The sequence below is a fragment of the Labrus mixtus genome, chromosome 14 (assembly GCF_963584025.1).
Source record: "Labrus mixtus chromosome 14, fLabMix1.1, whole genome shotgun sequence".
Lineage (NCBI taxonomy): Eukaryota > Metazoa > Chordata > Actinopteri > Labriformes > Labridae > Labrus > Labrus mixtus.
In genome coordinates this window covers 14664884-14687298 of record NC_083625.1, presented here as the reverse complement: position 1 = coordinate 14687298, position 22415 = coordinate 14664884, and the positions used below count along the sequence as shown (strand labels likewise).

At 39.1% G+C, this 22415-nt stretch overlaps 2 protein-coding genes across 3 annotated transcripts in view; both read left to right on the top strand.

Annotated features, from left to right (window-relative positions):
- The window catches only part of LOC132988100 (actin-binding LIM protein 3-like), a 47407-nt gene extending 45653 nt beyond the window's left edge, over positions 1-1754 (top strand). For both annotated transcript variants that reach the window (XR_009675780.1, XM_061055251.1), the window contains one exon: positions 94-1754. Coding sequence is in view for 1 of the 2 variants with exons in the window: in XM_061055251.1 (XP_060911234.1) it covers positions 94-207 (114 nt within the window). In the remaining variant the exon portion in view is untranslated. The remainder of the gene's footprint in view (positions 1-93) is intronic.
- Positions 1755-3780: 2026 nt separating this feature from the next.
- On the top strand, positions 3781-22070 carry LOC132988097 (actin filament-associated protein 1-like 1). The gene is made up of 19 exons (XM_061055246.1): positions 3781-3950; positions 9807-9935; positions 12151-12231; positions 12356-12441; positions 12528-12645; positions 12759-12848; positions 12993-13189; positions 14039-14218; positions 14303-14395; positions 15019-15121; positions 16661-16816; positions 17374-17588; positions 18944-19089; positions 19199-19280; positions 19558-19672; positions 19864-20031; positions 20163-20329; positions 20859-20984; positions 21189-22070. The coding sequence occupies exons 1-19, from the start codon at positions 3929-3931 to the stop codon at positions 21213-21215; spliced, it is 2301 nt and encodes a 766-aa protein (XP_060911229.1). The 5' UTR covers positions 3781-3928; the 3' UTR covers positions 21216-22070.
- Positions 22071-22415: the final 345 nt, after the last annotated feature.

Here is a 22415-nt window from a genome sequence, read left to right as displayed (position 1 = left end):
CTTCATTTGACACTTTTTCTTGTTTTAGTACACTCATGTAGCTAGTAGCAATCACTGGCTCTCGGGCTCTTAAATTGCTCTCTGTCTCCCCAGCGTCATCTCTCACCAGAGGAGTTCTGCAGAGTTTTTGGCATGTCCATGGCTGCCTTTGATCATCTTGCTCAGTGGAAGAAGAACGAACTGAAGAAACAGGTTCGACTCTTTTGAAAAACTTAAGTCAAAAGAGGTGCTTTACCCAATGCAAGTCCACTTCCAGCCAGCAGTGCTCTCTGAAAAGAAGCCTCCAAAAAAGCCTGATGACCCAAGATTGACTTTCTGTCTCTGAGGAACTGGCTTAAGTCAAGGTTTTTCCTCCTTTGGGTTGAAAAGAGTGGAACTGTTGGCATCCTTAACTTAAGAAGCTTTAACTTATGCATACTTGGACCCCATAGCAATATGTAAGGAGAGAGCCAACAGGCTAGACGGAAAAACGTCTGACTTAAGAGCAAGGAGACCTGAGAGGGGATAAGTTAGACTTCTTGAGAGAGCAGATGAAGAATACTGGAGCTGGAACAGAACGAGGATTGATGAGGAGAGGGAGTGGTTGGCTGATTCTCCATCTCCAACCAGCAGATGGCATTGTGTTTGCAGGAGCATTAGCAGAGCAGGTAGAGTGTTAGCTGAAGGACTTGGTACCAGATTGATGGTCTGCTACAATGAGTCAAACACCAATTTACGCCCAAAGTGACGGAGGTTGATTTGGAAAGCATCTTTGCTGCCTGAAAGACCGACTGATATGTTGCTGATGACAAAAATAACCCAAGCTGTGTGGACAACTGTGTGGTCCTCAACATTAGGGGTTTGGACATGACATACATGTAGTGTTTTATAATGTATTGATTCTAAAATTCAATGTTTTGAATTACAAAAAAGTTTTTCTTTTGTAATACAGGCATGTGTTTGATTGTAATGTCAGTTTTTCTGGAGCCATATCAGTGTTTTTGGTTCTTCTTTATGATCTGGGCTGAATGTAAGGTCACTGAAGTGGTCTTTGAAATATGATTAGTCATGGCTCTGAACTCAGAAATGTTATAGTTAAGTTTAGAAATCACGTTTGAACACTTTACAATATTTGTGTTTCCCTTGTCCCTTTAATGAAATCATAGTTTTGTTAATTTATACCTTCAGCTGCACTCATGAAGGTGCTGGATTATGTTTATGCAAAATGAAACTGTGTGTGTCTGTGCGTAATTACAGCAAATTTAAGATAGAGGGTTTTAATGGATTTGTATTCATAAACCCTCAAAAGAACGATTAGGTTAAGACAGGAATGAGGGAGATTTAAATAAAAAAAGGGAATAGAGAAAAGGAAGCTAAAAGGGAAGGAATGTGTGAAGAAGGGACGACAAAGCCAATGTAAAATAAACTTGTACTTGCTCTTGTAAAGAACTCCCTCAGATACGTTAATCAAGAGTTGACTTGTTTCTAAAGGAAAGTGTTCAACATCTATCAGGAAATAGCACAAGTCTGGGCTTGAAGGGATTTAACTACTCGTGTTTTTTACCTGAATGTACAAGATGGAATATTGTTTCCTGCTGCTGCGAAAACTGGTACCACCAGGTGTGTATGTGTTTACAGGTCTTAATTTAAAACATTTATAGTATGCAAGCCCATGTCAGCCAAGACATCTCCTGAATAAATGATTCAGGCATCACTGTTTATTTTGTATTGTCCTTGTTCATATCATTAAAGAGTGCAACTCATGATGATAGCTGAGATTGATGATGATAATAAGTCTTCCAAAGATGTCCAGAAATGTGTAACTCAAATGTTTTATTAAGTAATTCACTAGAAATCCATCATCGAATTATTTCATGATAGTTTTCACCAGACCAACAGCAACCTGGTTAGAGTATTACTGAGCTTCAACAGCATTACTATTTTCTTAAGAAGATCAGAACGGACCGATGAATTAACCAACATACAGGACTTGTAATAACATATTCAAAAATATATATATACATGAATTGAACCCCAGATGTTTCCAGCTTGTACTTCTGTCTAACCTTGACCCCCTCACCACACGTGTTTAACAGAATGTCATTAATTATCTAAAAAACGGCTCAACATTTCAAAAGATGGGCAAACTGATGGATGGATAGTTCAGTTCAGTTCAGTTCAGTTCAGTTCAGTTCAGTTCAGTTTATTGCCATTTGTAGCATAAAAACCACATTCGAAAACATGTGCAAGAGGTAGACAGTACAATTGGACAAAGACACAGGACAGTAAAATTAAAACTTCAAGGCATTGAAAAATTTTTAGATGTATGGTCAATTAATAAGTCAAACTACAGTATAAACGGTCAAAACTAGATAACTTGTAGAAATGGTAAACTAAAGCAACATTTAGGCTTATGACTGAGTGAGCCAAATCTGAATAATACAGGCCTATTGTAAAAGTTTCTTTAAAATAATGGCTCAAATGTGGAATTAATTACAATTAAGTGTGGGATACTTTGTTGAACATGTGCTAAACATAGGCTAGTAGCCTAGATGAGGAGTAAAAAGTAAAAAAAAAAACAACAACATGCTTTTAACTTAAACTAATGGTTTCTATAGTTATCTTAAAACAAAGGGATTGAAATGGAAAGCTTAAACTAATGAATAAACTGTGTAAAACATTATTTTACACCATTGGGGATGGGAAACAAAAAACGTTGAGGATTGAAGTATAGGCCTAAGCTAAAATGTATGATAAAGTGTTGAGAAAGTTAGGATAGTATCTTACGGAAGAGGATTAGGGCCACACAAAAAAAATAAAATTGAGTTCTGACTTTATTCTCAGAATTCTGACTTTAAAGTCAGAACTACGGGTAAGGGCCAACTCTGGTGGATAGTCACTGTGCAGGACTGAATGTTATTCATTTTGCATTTTATAATTGTCCACACACCTCCTTCAGTATTAATGCCAGTGGACTAATATCTTTCTTACATTTGTGTCCAATATGAATGATAATAAAATGCTTTGTAACATTGTCAAAATACTGTTTTTTTAAACCTTATTTACCCTATCTCTTTTTACCTATATGGAATAAGGGGCTTCATCAACATTCAACTAAAGAACTGAATGTAAATGTGGTGAAAAGAGTAAGTTGGCTACTTGTTTAAGCAATTCCATAGTAGTTTACACAAAAGTTTCACCTGGGTGGTACACCATCTTGCAACTCAAAAAACAAAAATACAGTATCATTAAACTATAACTGTGCACACAGCAGTGACAAAGCATGCCACGGTTTTTGCTGCTGTTTCCCACTCCAGTATGCTCCAGTCAGTCCAGCACGGTCCTGCACAGTGACTATCCACCGGAGTTGGTCCTTACAGGTACCTGTAGTTCTAACTTTAAAGTCAGAATTCTGAGAATAAAGTCAGAATTCTGAATTTAAAGTCAGAACTCTGAGAATAAAGTCAGAATTCTGAATTTAAAGTCAGAACTCTGAGAATAAAGTCAGAATTCTGAGAATAAAGTCAGAACTCTGAGAATAAAGTCAGAATTCTGAGAATAAAGTCAGAACTCTGATAATAAAGTCAGAACTCTGAGTTTAAAGTCAGAATTCTGACTTTAAAGTCCGAACTCTATTTTTTTATGTGTGGCCCTAATCTTCTTCCGTAGTATCTTAATGCATAGCCTAACCTGATGAAACATTTAGCGTTTACAGATTTAGAGGACATTTGCAGGGTAGCACTAGGACCCAGTGGAGCTCAGAGATGATGAACCAGCGGCTGCGAGTCAAACTACAAACTGTAGCGGCCACTGACTCACTCAGCCGCGCGGAGGCTGGGAGAGCTCCGCGGTGTCTGTGGCGAACACGTCTTTATCAAACCATTGAATGAAACAACTAACTAAAGGATTAACTTCTGAAACAAGCAGCGTGTTTCTAACCTGAAACGACATGGACTCTATACGCCAAAGTGGTGAGTAACAGTCTCTCCTTTGATATCAAATGTTTTGTCTTGACTCGCGGCAAAGAAGTCAGTAACTTCACTGACTGGAGTAACTTTAGAGAAGAACACACATTAGAAGTAATAACCCTTTAAAAGGACATAAACGCGTTGGGGTTTATCCTGCACAAAAAAAAATGTTATATTTGTTCTCGTCATAAACTTGGGTTCAACGTGTAAGCAGACCTTCTTCTTAATTTCATTTATTTCTCATGAAAAAAAAGTGAAAGTGAGTCCCAGATGTTTTGTCTGAGGAAACCGAGCACGGCTCTCGTACCCTGCTCCCGGTAAACGGCCGAAGTAGCCTATCGGTAGTGATGTCATACACCTACACGCCGGGTGGTGTGCTGTGTGAATGTGTGTGTGGATGAAGGCGGTGTCGTCACACAGGTAGAGTGATGCAATTTGATACCAACAAGGGAAGTGCCTTGTTGGAAGCAGCGCCGCTGGAAGTGAAGCTGCAGTGGCCGCAGCTCAATGGCCGCTCTGTTTCCGAGCCTTCAGGCTGCAGAGCTGCAAACAGGAAGCCGCATTATGAGACACCAGGTGATGAGGCTTTCAAATATCTGAGAAACGAAGATGACTATTCAAAAGGATACAATAAGTCAGAGGAAATCATCAGAACTTCTCCTTCACATAATCCTTCAAGTTGTTTTTCAAGTAGGCTAATTGATCTGATTGGTCCATTATTTTTGGCTAGGTAATAATTCACACCCAACAATTGTGTCAGGTCCTGAAAAAGAAAACATAGAAAGGTGTAACTTAAGAAGTCACTTGTGCTTCTTTTAGAAACAACATTCTGACATATTTCACCAAACCTTTTGAGAATTGCTAAATTGTGTAAATAACTTTTGACCTACAGTCGTATCAGACCAGTGTCTAAGCTGATTTCCATTTTTTTTTTTTTTTTAAATGTGTGACAGTTTGACGACGTGTATACCATCATTAATAAGCCATTCTGAGATGGATTGTTTCCCCATCTACAGCTGTGCACTTGATAAGAAAATACTCTTGTGGAAAAAACAAGAACGTTTGAATTAAGCATTTAGGACCAAAATCTCATCTGCCACAACAAACAGTGTGTTAACATTAAAATGTTGAGAAGTGTTAGAATAGTAGAACAACAGGGGCAAAGTTTTCATACATTCTTTGGTAGAGTTTGTACGTCCATTCCTGATTACATTTTGAACACCCACACTGGAACATAAGTCGTCTGTTTAACAACTGCCACAGGCCTTGACCTCGACCATGGTTCTCTCACACACACACTTCCTTTTCCCTTTTCCTCCTCCTCATCCAGTGATCCTCCACCCTGCCCCCTCTTTCCATCCTCTCCCAGTCAGGATGTCCAGAACTCTTCAGTTATTTTATTTGAAAATTTTGCCTCCACAAAGTCATTTTCACTGATTTAGTTTCTGTGAAGTTTAAAGTTAAAGTGAGTCGCGCTTCAAATCATCTAAACTTTATGAAATAGATAGAAAGAAATATCAGAGCAGCAGGTCTGTGCTACACGTGTTCTGATAACTAAGTTCAATTGGGGATGAACAACACCTACACACACACACACACACACACACACACACACACATCATGTTTTGTCCAGATGGGGGTCTTAATATAATGAACACCATCTACAATCATTGCCATGCATCCAACAATACCTACTCACGCTTTAGCAAACCTTTTATTACAGACATGATGAAAGCTTTTTAAATATCAGGCTATTGATAGCAACACGTTAGCTAGCTTAGCACAAAAACAGTTTTGACACATAACAGAAAGGAAATAGAGCATGTTCACGTAGAGCTTTAGGAATTATGCCAATTTTTACACTGAGCCAAGCTAGGTTATTTTCCCCAGTTTCCAATGCCTTTTGCTAAAATAAGCCTGTTTTACCTTCTCATAGCTTCTAATTGAGTGCTTTAAAAATATCATAAAGAAATGTTTAACATTACTTCAATTACATTCCCCTTACTAAAGCATACTTCAAAGAATAAAGTCTGGCTAATAGCAACGTGCGAGTTATTCCCACTGTCACAACTGTGTTCAAATGGCCTCTTACCTGGTGAGCTACATCACAACAGTCTGGTTGTTAGATTAAACTCCTTCTGTGCCACAGTGTCTGTTCCCTGTGTCTCCACACTATTTACCAGCCTATCTGGGGAAAGTGATAAGATACTGAAAGAATGTGAAAAAGAGAGAATTAACGACTCTTCTCCTCCAGCTGTTTCTTTTTAAAGATCTCCACTTTGGCTCTGGAGGGGACTTTTTTAGAAGTGTCTTGACTGAATGGTAACCCGGGGCGAGCGGTGACACCAATCTGCTGTTGTCATGAAATTATGAATTGCAGGATGCTGGATCTGTGAAGAAGACTTTTGTTTTAGAGGGAGCTTGCTGGGGCCGCCAAGACTTGACCCGTGACCTCGGGCCTGAAGTGGATGGGTGTCTTGAGAAGGGATAGAGGGAGGCAGACAAGGGAGTGGAGAGAAAGAAAGGAGTGGAAGGGAGAATGTGGGATCAACCTCTGGGATGGTTGGGGGGAGGCAGGAACTTGGAAGGATGCAAAATATCAGCTTCAGACACTTTTGGAGGCTTGAAAAGTCTCCTGAAAAGAAAGCATATGTTTGTGTCACTTTAGTTTGCGTCAGGTTTCCTGCTCCGACATTCACCTACTACAGGGGACACAGACTGGGCAACCAAGGAAATTGAGTGCCGTCACATATTTCTGAAAGGTTTGCGGTAGTAAAGTTAAGATTTGAGAGGCGAAACAGGGAGGAGGTTAGCCTAGGATTGATGTGATTGATAGGTTGGACGTGTAATGGATGGGAGTGAAAGCCTCAGGTTAGGAGGATAAAAGTATGATTTCTCTGTCACCCATAAATATAATGTGGTGAGATAAACAGCAGCAGCGAGGTTGTTTTGTTCTTTGCTGCAACCAAACTAAATCAGTTCCAATGAGAGTCGCATGCTTCAAGGTCCCATGACTGACCTCTTCATACTGGAAGGCCGTCTGCACACAAAAATGTATGTAAAAGCTCACAGATTCTTTTCTGTCATGCTCTTTGACTGTATTTTTCTTTTTTTAGAGGACAATGTCTCTGTGTAACAGACAAATAAATAATTCAGGGAGAAAAAGGATCGCAAGAAGAAATCTGTGCCGTGTGTGTGCATCATGCATGTGTGTGTCAGTGCGCCTGTGTTTGTGTGGAATGGGGGGTGTACAAAGATCCCTCTGTGGTGCGGCAGACCACAAGCCTCTAGAACAGCTGATTCTCAGCCCCTGAACCCTCGAGTGCCCCCTGAGAGAGAAGGAGAGAGTGATAGAGAGAGATAGATGTATGCAGACTTCAAGAGAGAGAGAGAAAACTAATGGACGGCCTTGACTGTCTGTGTAAAGTTCGACTGCAACAAGCAGGATATAGACCAAAGGCCAAGTCAGAAACTCCATCATCCCACTTTAAGCTCAATTTACACAGACATGGATTAGAGTGTTTTATTTTTTATAGCATATGTTGAAACATTTCTTGGAAAAGTGAAGCACAGTAGTTCTTCAACTTGAGCAACTATCCGCTGAGAAGCTTCTTAACATCTTGATCAATCGGTGGTGAAAACAGAAACAGATAGAAGAGGAAAAGAGCAGGAAGAAAAAGTGGGAGCAGAGAAGGTGAGATTTCAGAACGATGGAGGACAGAGTCAAGATCAGGAAGGAGTGGAGGAAAGCTTCTGTCAGCAGCTAAGACAGGAAATCACAGCTGCTGGCTGAGAAATACTACATGCACACACATACACACACACACTCAGCTGCTGGAGAAATATCTTTTAACCCAGAATGCCCGTGGATCGAGCCGATGCAGCTGCGGAGCACCACGCCTCTTTGGCTGTGTGTGTGTGTGTTAGTTCCTGTTTTGTTTATGTTGGACTTTCTGACATTGTATTGTTTGCTCTGGTCTTGCGGAGCATTGTGATCGTCTAAATTTGGCCCTTGCAGAGACAATAGAGTATTGTGGGACTTGGGGGAGATGTTGGGGGGGCAGAGGGCTTTTTTCTCTCTTTGTTCATTCTATGTGTGTCAGAAACCCAGACTGTCTTGATCTTACTTTAACTTAACCCTTGCTCCAATTCTTCTACCAATTATTTGCATGTAAGTTATTGTTCCTTAGGCTTCTACATGTAATGGCTTCCCATAGAAACTTTATGTTTTTTTTTAATGTATGATTGTGATGTATTTTCTGTTTTCTGTAGTTTTACCTTTATTGTTGTTATCTTTACGATTTGTGTGTAATGTTGCAATGTCTGTTAGTCTGTCCTTACCGTGCTGTTCTTTCTGTTTTTAACTGTTGTAAAGTGTCTTTGAGTTTTTTAAAAGCCCTTATAAATAAAATGTATTATTATTATTATTATTATTATTATTTTGTTGTTTAAGCATACATTTTTGTGACATGTGACTCGACTTGGCACCACAGATTAATTCATCCAATGTCTATCAGTAGGGCTGCCACTCAAACATTTTCATTTTCAAGGACTCTTTTGATTTGTCCATAAATCACTAAAATGTCTGGTCTGTAAAATGTCAGAAATCATAAAAGACGTGAGTGTTTCAAAGAGGAGTAAAGAAACCATAAAATATTCACATTTAATGAGCTCAAAATACAGAATCATGAAACTCATTAATTAAGACAATAATGGGCTTTTTGAGGTAGGTGGTGGTTCATTTAAATGTTGTCAACTAATTAACATATTGTTACATCACTCACTGCGGCTCTCTGTTGCACATTATGGAAAAAGTTACTCGATAAAATGATTCTTTATTTAGATCACATCAGGAAGGCCCAGTGTCCAAACGTGTGCAGAAGGTTGATTGTATTTTCAGTGGACCACCCAGTTGTTTTTAGAAAACACACACTTATGGGTTCAAACACCCCCACAGAAGTGTCCTTGAACGTCCGCTCAAACTTTTCTGTACTCTGGATAAAAAGACAAACCAAAACACTATGAATATTACATTTTATTTCAGAGAGTGAAAAAGGTTAAAGGTTTTCCTAAAATAACCTTTGAATGTCAGCGTGGAAAAAGAGCATTGTGGCTGTAGTTGGACAGTAAAAGTTTCCAGTGAACTGAAATGAATTATCTCTGTACTCTGGATCTAATTAAGTCAACTACACTAAGGACCTGAACCAATGCCTCACTGTCCGTCTGAAACGTCTCTCATGAATGAACCAGCAACTGAATGACTACTGTAGTGTGTACTCGTATACTTTTCTATCTCTAGTGGAACTTCAGACTCTTTACTTTGGCTCTGTTTCCTTCAGGATAGGAAGCCCCCCCCCCCCTTGCTGTTTGTCATTTCTGAGCCCGCAGGATGTACGAGAGTGTGGCAGGGCTTTTTAGACAATGTCAAGGTCAACAAAATGCACAGAGAGACACACGTATAGACACACAGGATGTCAGTGTTGAACATGAAAACAATTATTTGTTTAAGTTTAAAATGTCCAAACTGAAATAACAAATGGATGAGTTGTGGTGTAGGAACAAGAGATCACTCAGGAAACTCACAGTGCTCAAAAGGCTGGCTCTGAGGTCGACTTTATGAATGATATGTTAGTGTGTAAAAAATCTCCTCCATGTCAGCTGTTGCAACAGGCGGTAAGCTAAGTTCCAAACTGACTGCGTGATTGCTGGCTGTGTATGGCATGTGTGTGTTCAATTGATATTTGATGCATTTAGTGTAACAGCATAAGAATTTTCGCCATGTTAAGACTGCAGAATGGGCTGCTCTCATATTCAGAAGACTTAGATAATTTAGTCTTTTGTATTTGTTGTGTTTTTCAGTCGTGATGGAGCGACTTGTGAACGAGCTGGGCTCTCTGCTGAAGATGCTGGACCACGAGACGGTCAGTCCTGCCACTTCTGAAAAGATGGCCTCCATACGTAACATCCTGGACTCACTGCAGCTGTCAGGTAAAGGCTGAAGTGTCAGATATAGCAGACAGTAGTGAAAACTTTTTTCTTTTCTGACTGAAATAAGGAATTACAGTGTTTTCCAAACCTTCCAAAAACATAAACTCAGTCTCTGTCTGTAACTTTATGATTCACTGCTGACTGTTGGACCAGATTGGAATAGAGTTTTTTTTTCCCATCTCAATGGGACAAACTTGGTTAAAGGCTTTATATGCGATTTTTTTTGATCCAGCAGATGTCGCCCTTAAGCACCAGCATGAAACCAAAACAACTCGCGGTGCATTGTTGTTTTAGCATGCTAATGCTAGTGATCTTTATTATGCTCGTATCGTCACATTGCATGTAAATTTACCCGAAATGAGCGTGATCTAGAAACACAGTTAAGCAGTGAGTACAGTATGTTATTCTTCTTTTCTCTAGTCCCTCAATTAAACAACTTTTATTCGCGAGGGGAGGAGTCAGCCGCCGTCCCGGCGATGTAAACAAACTGAAGATAGGACTCAGAAAACTCTGAAAACATCACAGACAGTGGGACTCGGGTGTTACACCCATTGTAGACAGTCATTACTCACAGAGTTATTTTCAGAGGATATACTTCATTTATATTATATTTCAGTGTGAAAAATCGCATATAAAGCCTTTAAATAAAGGCTCAATACAATACAATAAATACATTAAACTGACATTTCTGTGCTCTTGCACATTTTGCACTCCTGCTGTTTCATTCTTCTACAGGAACAATAAAACAGATTTGTTTGTCAACTGCATTAAGCCCAAAGCACAACTTTTTAAAGACGTTTGAATACTTACCCCAGTAAATAAAATACCAGAGTATGGTCCATACAGATCTTATTTCTTTGGACTATCACCAGAAACTATTGTTAAGAGAAGTTATGACTAATGATTTTAGATAATTAATAACATTAAAACAAACAATAATGTTGGGTAACTAACAGACATCTTAACATAAGTCAGCAGTACCAAAAGTCAACAGTTTGGTAATATTTAACTGTCAAACGAACATGTGTACTGCTCAAGGCTAAAGTTTAAACAGGTGTTGCCATAGAGGCTTTTTAGTATGGGCCGACAGCAGTAGAATGATGTAATGTTTATTTTTGGTACAGTTCTGGGTCATGTGATTGGTTCCTTATAATTGGCTGATACACAAGTCTAGCTATCTTAATCATTAAGAAGAAGAAGATATACTTTATTAATCCCACGAGGGCAATGTTATTAAAATGTCTACTCTTCATTGTCCTCACAATGAGCCTGACTTGAGCCTGCCCTCAAACAGCAGCTCATTTAAAGCTGTGGTAGGTTTGACACAAACAGTTCAGTATATATTTAAAGAAAAACAAAACACGCCAAAAGTCAAACATTTAACATTCTAATGTGAAGGTTAATAAAATTAGAATGAAATAAGAAGGTGATTTTGATTTGTTTCACAGGATTTGAGAGAATGATTTGATGATGTGACACTTTCTGCAGTTCAGCCAAAGCTTCTCTAATCCAACAATTTGAGGTTACAACAACAGTGTTTACTTAGACAGGGACAGAGCGTCTTTTTTCTGCTATTGGCAACAATGCTGTCATGAGCCAAGTGCACTGCACTGAGACTGCACTACACTGCCAGTACTTCAAAGTGGCTCCTTGTTTATCTGGGAGAAAGCAGGATGCCAGTGAGGTTAAAGGGATTGAGGTAAGAGGATAATTAAACGTTAAGTCTGAAGAGGACGATGAGAGGAGGTCAAAGAAAGTAAACATGTAAACATGTCTTCACAAGTCTTTGAATGGACTCATGTAGTCCCTCCCAGACTCGCGCTTTAGAGTTTGACACATCACAAAAATATATTCCACATCAATTCAGCTTTCTACAGCCAAAAACTTCAGTCTCTTTTTCTACACTGTGTCTAACACACTTTCAGAAATCTATGTGGGTTAGGAAAACTTTCACACGCACTTTGTGACTTCAGTTATCTTTGTTCTTCTGGTACAAAGATTTAAAGGCTCTAGTCTGCACTCTCTCGCTGTCTGACTGAGATCTCCACACGATTTATTTGTCTGTTAAGTACTGATACTCACAGAGCTCTCCCTTCGGCTGTTTGCTGCTTCTCTGTTCACTCAAGTAATCCTTACTCTCCTGATCTCAGTAAAGAACACAATCCTAACCCTTGCTTTGATCCTATTTCTAACCCCTACTTTATCCTCTCCACAGTCAATGGATCAGACGTCTACATGAACAGCTGTCTCTATGGCAACGGGACCAGTTTTGTCGAGTCTCTGTTTGAGGATTTTGGTGACTAGACCTTTTTAAAGCACATTAAAAAAAACTCTCATTCTTATTTTCATATTTAAAATGAGCATATCCACAAAATATAATTGAATCAAATATATTGTACTTTATGATAATCTTCCTCCAGACTGTGATTTGCACATGCTCAGTGCGTCTCCTGTGGAGCAGAAAGAGCACAAAGAGGAAGAGGAGGAGACCCATCTGAATAAATCTGTAAGTTGTTTACAGTATCTACATGCTGGACTACCTGCCTTTTTTCTTCCTTGAAACAATAACTTCTAAAAACTTTCTCACCTCAGACTCCGACAGACACGCCCCCTCCACTGCCGACCACCCCCCTCCCTGATGACTACTATGAAGAGGCTGTTCCTCTCGATCCTGGATCCACACCTCAGTATTTTACCACCAACATGAACAGTTCTGTACATTTCTGTAGCGTTTTAATTTACTTATAGTAATTTTAACCACTAAGAAGCCTCTTTTTCTCTAGTGTATTTTCTAAACTGGATTAATCTGCTCTCCTCGTGTAGCATCCAGAAACTCTGTGGAGGATGCCTACTATGAAGATGCAGACAATAACTATCCCCTCACCCAGATTAATGGACCTCCAAAAAACTCCTGTGAGTCAATACCCCCTCTTGTATAAAATCATGCTAATGAAGAATCTAAATGGAGGAATGTTCTGATTGCAGATATGATAGAATACCTGAACATGTTGTGTGTTAGTAAATCAATCATTTTTTTAATGTTATTTCCGTTATCAGACAATGACTCTGATGCTCTGAGCAGCTCCTACGAGTCTTATGAAGAAGAGGACGATGAGGCCAAAGGGCGGGACCAGAGGGAGGAGAGCTCAGATGTGCCAGTTCGAGACTGTCGCATCTGTGCCTTTCTGTTACGAAAGAAACGCTTTGGCCAGTGGGCTAAACAGCTAGTTGTTGTCCGAGACAATAAACTGCAGGTAAATAGACCTATTTATGGATAAATATTAAAACTTTTATTCAAAAGATAAGATATATGGCGTTAATTTAGCTAAATACATTTAAAAATAAAATGACATAAGACAAAGTAAGCCTTAATTTGGTGCATCAGGGTAAAGGATTCTGAATGGATCTCTACTTCCACAATGTTTTGCGTAGAAAATTTGTTCAGGCAATTAATTCAGTCAAAGGGCAAAACAGCAGTCAACCTATTTCATCAATACAATCAGAGTACATTGGGACTGCATGACATGAGAAAGATAAAAAAAACAGAAATAAATTAAACATATAACATCACATCTCAGGAATGAAAAGAGAGAAAGAATATTAAACTAATTTATTAAAAAAAGAAAAATAATGCGAATAAAATTGTTATTATGATTGTACTGGGAATTTGTTCGCCTGTTGTAGAACATTCTTAAGTCAAAAAAAGGAAGTTATCTTATATTATTAAATAAACTTGCTCTGATCATTGCTCAGATTACACACAGTTACTTTCATCTGTTGCTAAATCTCAAAAACAGGGAAGCTCTTTCAGTATTTTAAAGTGTACCTGTGTCAAGCTTAAGAAATCTTTGTTCACCTACACCATCAGGAGTAAGCCAGTTTAGATTTGTGTTTTAAAGTTTAAGCTACAAGTGTTCAAAAATCTTACATCAAAGCTATGCGGCAAAGGTAGTGGACAAAATGATAAAGCTTTGATTTTAGTTTCAGGGATGGATCCAAAAAAAACAAATTTGCTCGAAACATTTCAAAGGTAACATTTTAGTGCCAGAGTAAAGAAACATCAAATGATACTTGGTCCGTTTGTCCATATCTCTCTTTCACAGTGCTATAAGAGCATCAAAGAGAGCACTCCTCAAACAGAGCTCCCGCTGAGTCTGTGCAATGTCATCTACGTCCCGAAGGAGGGGCGGAAAAAGAGACACGAGTTACGCTTCTCGTTGCCTGGGGGTGAAGCTCTGGTCCTGGCGGTTCAGAGTAAAGAGCAGGCCCAGCGATGGCTCAAGGTACCATTTTATTCAAAATATGAGACAGCTGGAGCTGGATGTACAAGAGAGGGGACACAAACCATTTTCTTTCTTTGTAACCAGGTGGTGCAAGATGTCAGCAGCCAAAGTAGCAACACTGATGGACTGGAGGGGTCCACCTCTCCAATTATACAGAGGAAGTTGGAGCTTGACAAGGTGTGTGTGTGTGTGTGCGTGCGTGCGTGCGTGCGTGCGTGCGTGTGTGCGTGTGTGTGTGTGTCACTGACATTATGTTCATCAACTGTGTTTTCTTTGTGTTTATCTTGCTTTGTGTTAGTCATGAAATTTGTCCACAAACTAGTCACAATCTTTATTTCGGCGGGTCCCCTCTTTTAGTGAGAGCTTTACTGTACTGTTAAGGTCATTTTTGTCATGCATTGAGTTCCTTTCTGAATCCATACTCTAGTTTTTAAATGGCTATATAAGTCGCTGACATCACCCCTTTCAGCCCATGCATGACACAACTGTTCCCTTGGCTTCGAGTTGTAAGCACAGTGTGGTTACATTATTGCAGTCGCTGAGCTGGCAGTTTTTCAAAGAGCTTCAAATACTCTACAAAGTTTTTTCGGCAACAGGCTAACAAGCTGAATGAGCGGTGACATGGCAGTTATAAACTTGGAAGGACAGTGATGAAAACATTTGTTTTAAGAAACACCTGTGTCATTTAAGTCGGCATGTTTTTGGGACATCCAATGACGGATAAACATTTTTGTAACATACCTCTTTTATTCTTTACAAAAAGTAAAGACAAGTTGTACATGTTTCTACTATTTTAACAGATTCTGCACTGTGAACGGCAGGCGTCAGACTCAGACAGCGGGCCAACAGCAGACAACCAGTTCACTGCACAGGGACCAGGGCGGGACTCCACTGACTCACTCAGTAGGTTAACCATAAAAAGTAACAATAAGTAAAACACCTTGAATGAGTGCATACATTTACACTTAAACACTGAAACAAGCTGAGACTTCCTTTTTTTACATTTAGAATAATCTGTTCTAGAATGCAAAATTCTATTGTAGATTAAGTTGGCATAGTGAGATTTTACATCATTGTGTGTTTAGGTGCGATTGTTTCCAACAGAAACTAAATGTAACCTGTGTCTTATAACTGCAGTTAAGCTAATTATGCCTTTTAGATTTACAGTGCTTGGCAGGAGCAAAACCTCACAAGATTAAAAGTACAAACATTAAAGAGATTTTGTGTTACATAATGTCAACAATACTCCCAAATAAATGGAGTAAACATTAAAAAGAAAAATCATAAAAACAAAATCACTCAAACACTGGAAGAGAATTAAATGTTCCAGGTGAGTTAACATTTTTTTTTTTTACGGTAATCCATGTTGTCTATAGAGATGGGAGACAAACATTTAGTTAGCACATTACTACCTTCACTTACATCTCCTTTACCCTCATATTTAGAGCGTATTTGGAGAGCGCTTAAATGAACAGATTTGGCCTCAATCAAGCATAACAAAATAATCAAATGTTCTAATAAGCTAAAAAGTTCTCCCTTTACAAACGCTCCTCACTCTCAGGATATTTACATCAAGGACCCACTAGGACGCACAAGTACACACAAACATATCACACACTCTTCGCTCTATAATCCACTAATTCAAGGTTAAAGTGATGTTGTGTCACAATATAGGTCAAACACAAACGTATTGTTCGTGTTGTTACAGTTTGTTTACTGACTGAGCGACTCTGAACCTTAAGAGACATGAGAGAAAGAGAGAGCGAGTCAGGAAGTGAGGCTCAAACAGATATGACATCCTTCCTTTCCTTTTCCTGCGATTGTCTCTCTCTGACATCATAGGAAGTAGGCTGGACCGAACACTACAGCACCTGGTACATGCAGTATGAACACTCAAGGGATTGGTTGAAAAATAAGGATTTTTTAAAAATGTAATATAACATGAATATTTGTCTTCCAGTGTTTTCAAGTGATTTTGTTTTTAACGTATTCTTTAAACGTTTACGTCATTAATTAGGAAGTATTATTGACACAATTTATGTAACACAGAAACAGCAACGTTATCTCTTTTTAATGCTTGGTCTTATAATCTTGTAAGGATCTGCTGGTGTTGTCATGTTTTATATTTAAACTTGATACCTGTATCATCCTGTCAGCTAGATTTCTTAGAGTCAACAAAGGAAGTACCCCAACATGTTGTGTATTTGTAGGGCACTAATGGGTAAACTCTGCTCTGGAGTCTCTTTGTCACCAACATCTCGAGCTATAGTACCAGATCTCATGACTGGGTCACTCTAAAATCAGTGAGCTGTAGGACTGCATAAGGGAAGGGTGCCTTCAGTATTGCAGCACAATTGAAGTGGTTTAAAGATAAGTGCTTCATGACACTCTGACCCCATTTTCAGCCCCAGCTCCCTCTGACTAGGATACGTTTGATCTCAGACAGGGGGAAACGAGGAGCTTTCTCTGAACTGACGGGGTCGATGAGCCGAGCTGCAGGGAAGAAAATCAATCGGATCATCACTTTCTCCAAAAAGAAACCTCCGTTACCCGGAGAGCCTCCCTCGTCTTCCAACCATCATGACAACCCACGCTGTGGTGAGGACACAAATTGATATGAAAGCTATTTGGTTATTTGAGTTGAACTTCTATATGAATGTCTAAGAACTGTCTCATAAACAACACCATCCTGTTAAATTAATTACATACTGAACAATTCAGAATGAGCTCGTTTGAATTGTTCAAATACACACAAACTTTATGAATGCTCTGAAAGAACAGATTGAACAAACAGGACCTCTTGTTACAACTCAGCAGACTTTACATCATACAAACTAAAGTAATGTGCAGATGAATGACACTGAACTTTGATTGTAAAGAACAAACATACGTCTTTCAGTGTAGAAAGTTAATTTTTTATAATATTGAATAACTTGAAGGAAAAAGATATAATTTAAAGCTTAACTTCGCCAACATCGTGCTGGAGTGATTAGAGTTCAGCTTTAACTGACTGAACTAAACATGTCTGCCATCTATGATTACTTCAACAATCCTCCTCTCTCTCTCTCTCTCTCTCTCTCTCTCTCTCTCTCTCTCTCTCTCTCTCTCTCTCTCTCTCTCTCTCTCTCTCTCTCTCTCTCTCTCTCTCTACTCAGGCTACCTCAGTGTGTGTCTGAGTGGCTCCTGGAAGGAGCGATGGTGCGTAGTGCGTGGTGGGAGCTTGTGCCTGCTGAAGGACCCCGGGGACCAGCGGCCTCCAGTCGTTGTGGTGCCACTCAAGGGTGCAGAGGTGGCGACCGGCAGCCTCGGCCCCAAACATCCTTTCTCCTTCTGCATCCTGCAGGGAGGCAGCGAACTTGCATCTTTGGAGGTACTTCATTTTGGTATCGAAGATCTCGAACAATAAAATAAGAGAACTATACAGTTATTTAAACTTGACAGACGAGTGAAATGTCAGCCCAGATTTGCACAACAACACGCACACTCTCAGCCTCACACTATTTTATTAACACTAGATACAGTGTTTTGCAAAACACCGAACACACTTTACTATGATGATACACATCATTCAAAACTGAAAGCATGTGTGTGTTGCTAATAGAGCTGGGTATTTCCGACAACCCCACAATACGAGACGTATCACGATACAGAGGCCATGATACGATACATATCGTGATATACATCGATTTAGTTAATGACCATGTCCGACACAGAATTCACTACAACAGCCGTTCTTTATTGTTGAGAATAACAGCAGAGGCGTAAGGATCCTACAACTTAAAACACTTCAATTCTGGTCCTTTTGAGCACAGCACTAATTGCTAAACACTGCCAGTGAAACACCTCACTCAACCAGCAATCACCTGCTCTCAGAATGTAACCAATCAGATCACACAGAAAGCAGAGCTCAAACACCATGAAAGGGGTCAGGCTTGCTCTGTAATGTGCACAACAATGGAAGACCATTTTGACTAAAAAAGTTAGAGGAAGAGGTTTTCTAGTAAGAGGAGGATGAAGAAGAGGAGAAAGATCAGAGACAGGATTGACGGTAATTGCAGTTCCGAATATTTTAGCCCAGTGCATTTAGTTTTTGTCTTTCTTTTTTGTGTTCAAATTTGTGTTGTCATATTTGTTTCATATTTGTGTTTGTAGTTACAACATTCTATGAATTAATATGCTTAGTACGGAAGACGATTAGGGCCACACAGATTTATTCTCAGAATTCTGAGTTTAAAGTCAGAATTCTGAGAATAAATCTGTGTGGCCCTAATCCTCTTCCGTAGCTTAGCATATATCATTAGAAAATAAAAATAAAATGTTTAATTGTTTTCGATATAGCACAGCTGTGTGCAGCTGGTGGTGGAAACATCTTATTTTGTTTTTGTGTGTAAAGTTTTGCAGCAAAAGTATAATTTTTAAAATAGTTTATATAGTTTTAAATGTAGTTCTTGTTTCTGTGCAAGAGATGTGGGATGTTTTGTAGTGTGTGTAAATGTTTTTGGGTTTATGTGTAGAGTTTTGACTAACAGGGCCCTAATCTAAGGAACTATGTTTATGCAATAGTGAAAATAATAGTGTAATATAGTGTATGTTTCATGACTCTTTTTGAAGCATTTAGGACACAAGTGAGACAGAATGATCGTATGTGCACTGGGGCGACACACCTACTGTATGTTGAAATAAAGTAACTGTTTTTGTGCTTGTGTTTCTGTGCGTGTGCGTCAGGCCAGTGGCTCAGAGGATCTTGGTCGCTGGCTGGGTGTTTTGTTTGCAGAGACGGGCATCACCACTCTCCCTGAAGAGCTGCACTATGACTACATTGACGTGGACACGATAACTGACATCCGACATGCTGCCAGAAACTCCTTCCTGTGAGTCACTTCCTGCAGTGTGTGTTTGTGTGTTTCTGCGTGAACTTATTTGGACTTTTCTGTCTCTTATTGTGGCTTTTATCCTGCCTCTCTGTTTTTTTCCTCTCAGTTGGGCCACCACCACTGCTACTTCGTCCAGCAGTGCCTCGACAGACTCCAGGATGTATGATGAAGTCTATGAAAGTGTTGCTGTGAGGAAACTAGTAAACTAGAGATCAAATATAATGGAGCTGTGTAACATGTTCAGTTTCAGACAGATCTCAAAGATTGACTTCTGTATGGTGGCCTTAAGGTCCAAACACAAAACATTTCATAAAACACAACTTAATAAAAAAAAAAGAGAGAAAAACACACATTATTTCACAAAACACAAAGACATTTAACCCTTTTCATGTACAGTTTTGGTTTAAAATGCATAGAAAGAAATTTACCATTAAAATATTACCCTATTAATCTGATTTCCTCCAGGAAGGGGAAGGTGATGCAGAGAGCAGAACTGGACAGATAAGACGTCATGCCTCCTTCTCAAGTAGGGACTCTGAAAAAACTGAACAACAGGCTGCCGTCAAAAGACACGCCTCCAGTAAGTTTTCTTAAATATCATAATTTAATATCCTGACTACATGGAAATGATGTGCTGGAAGATGTTGCTTTAAAATTGAGTGATTTTTGCCTCAGGCTTCTCCTGATTGTGACATTAGGATTGCGGCGAAAAGAAAAAGTTCCATTTCTATTTTCTTCTCTTTTTTCATCATGTGCTGTGTGTTCTGTTAGATGTGAATCAGTATGCACGGTACGGGAAGACGCGTGCAGAGGAGGACGCCAGGCGTTACCTGAACCAGAAAGAGGAGCTTGAGAAGCAGAAGGAAGAACTCAGAAATGCTCTGATTTCACTCCGCAGGGAGAAGAAGGAGGTGAAGGAAGAGATGAAGAGCATTACAGGTCAGAGAAAAAGCACGAACACACACACACACACACACACACACACACACACATATTTATTCACACACAGTGATGTTGGACTCGAGCCTTGTAGCAGCACTAACTGCGTTCGTCTCTGTGTGTATTTCCAGGTCATGGTGTTGAACAGCGGTTAGCCAAGCTGGAGTTGCTGTGTAAACAGAAAGAGGAGGAGAGGGTGGAGCTGGAGCTCAGACTGACAGAGGTCAAAGAAAACCTAAAGAAGTCATTGGCTCGAGGAGCACTGGGTCCGCCCACTGACACCAAGATCAGCATCAAGGTGGAGAAAATTCACAACTTACAGTTGGAAGGCTTTATAGGCATAATATTTTAACAAAAACTTTTCAATGCTTAGTATTACAAATGTAAAGCAGTTTGGTACAAAACATAGAATGTATGTCTCTCTTTCACACTCCTCCTTTACTTAAGGTAAATCCTAATGATAACATTTGTTTTATGTGTATATCTCCTATATACATGTATTTGCCTTTTCTTCCACCTGAATGCTAAATATGAAGCTACAGCTGGCAGCCAACTAGCTCAGCATAATGACTGCAAGTTTACAATGTGTGCAAAAGTTAAAAACATCTGTCTACGAGCACATACAAAAACAACAAGGTGTTGTTTTACAACAAGTAAGGTAGATAGATTGCTAGATTGTTTCTAAACTGTGGGCAGTGCCCTTCTGAGTTTTTTCTGGTTACATAGCAACTTCACATTGATGATTTTGGGAGGTGCTTTTGGACAGTCAAGTATTATTTAAATGATGGTAAAGTTTTTTATTTTGTGTTTGTGTGTGTGTTTTACAGGCACAGGGCAATAAGGTTGAAAAGGTATACAATGAGACTGTACCGGTCAACTCAGCGTCTGAGCTTCGAAAACGCCCTCCATCTCTTTACGCCTCCTCAAAGGGGACCGTCATGCAGAAGGCAAAGGTAAGCTGTGCGTGCCTCTCTGTTGGTTTGCATATCAACAGCCTTAAAAGATAAAATGTCAACTTTGCAAAACTTGAGAGATTCTCTTTCACTGGGATGAAATATTTAGACAGTTTGTGCAGGGTTTTTTGTGGATATATGTGTGAGAGTGTGATGAGGACGGACCAACATTTTTCTCACTTTATGTTGTGAAATGACTTACAGGAGTGGGAGTCGAAGAAGGGGACCTAAACCGTGTAAAAACGGATTCACAGATGGATTAATGGAGAAAAAAACTGAGCTGTTACTGGAGGATGTTTTAAAGAAGAAACAGATGAAGATCAATATAAAGGGCACTGAGAAGAAGATGAAGGTGATTAAGAGAAGATGGAGGAGGAGGAGGAGAAATGGGAAAGGAGGACAAACCCTAACACAATCTTCCCTCTCTTACAATGAAAGAAAATGAGGAATATTTGCAAGTACAGGCTGCATGGTGCTGTCTTAAACACTATATTATGTTGTATATATACAACACATTTGACTGATGTACCAACACAGTATTATTGTGGATCATAAAGAACATGAAGTCTGCATGTGTGTTTACATTTGCACGGGGCTGCAGATAAAAAAAAGTGTATTTTTCAGAGAAATACAAAGCAAAGGGAGAGGTTCATTATGACTGTGAGCTCAGAGTTTCTCATGTTCACTCACTGATTTTATTCCCTTTTTTAAGGATATTTGACAATGAAAATGAAAAACTAGATGAAATAAATGACTATTATTAACTTATCTTTAGTAGTGAGAGAATATCATACATATGGTGGATGTATTTCAAACAGTAGGAAAACATATTGAGTATGACACTTCTTGAAACCAAATAGTAAATGTTTATTATTCTAATGTGAAACTATTGGTTTTGAAACATTATATGTGTATTTTTCATATTTGCCTTTTGCACTTTAACTTGTTGTATTTTGTAATTATATTAATGTCTTGGAAATTAGACAAAGCACCCGAGTAAGCAGAATAATGTTAGGATAAATATCTGCCTCCTCCCTGTTCTTGACACCCATGTTGGAGTAAAAGATGACTTTATGAAGAAACCTTTGCTTTTTGTTATTGTCTCATTTTGTGGGTCATTCTTGATTTTTTTTTTTTTTTTTTTTTTTTTAACATTGACAATTTTTTCAATTCTGTCAGCTTCTTCCTCTCAGTATAAAAGTAAACTAAGAAATCAACAGCAGGATCACAAATCTGCACTTGAAGCGCCATCTAGTGGTGTGTTGTGTATTTAGAGCCGTCTCATGACTGTCCACTATTCATTTTTATTCAGGTGAAGCTGCACCAGCTGCAGTATATGTACATTACATACAGTACTTAAAACTCTAAAATCTTTTTACAATGTTTGGTCAAGTACAAATTTATATTTCCGATGATTACATTTTGGTCTCC

What these genes read in the sequence shown, in the direction of transcription:
- LOC132988097 (XM_061055246.1), top strand. Translation starts at nt 3,929, where the DNA reads ATGGACTCTATACGCCAAAGTG. An exon ending in GGACTCCACTGACTCACTCA is followed by an intron (nt 15,122 to 16,660) that starts GTAGGTTAACCA and finishes GTTTGATCTCAG; the next exon opens with ACAGGGGGAAACGAGGAGCT. An exon ending in TCATGACAACCCACGCTGTG is followed by an intron (nt 16,817 to 17,373) that starts GTGAGGACACAA and finishes CTCTCTACTCAG; the next exon opens with GCTACCTCAGTGTGTGTCTG.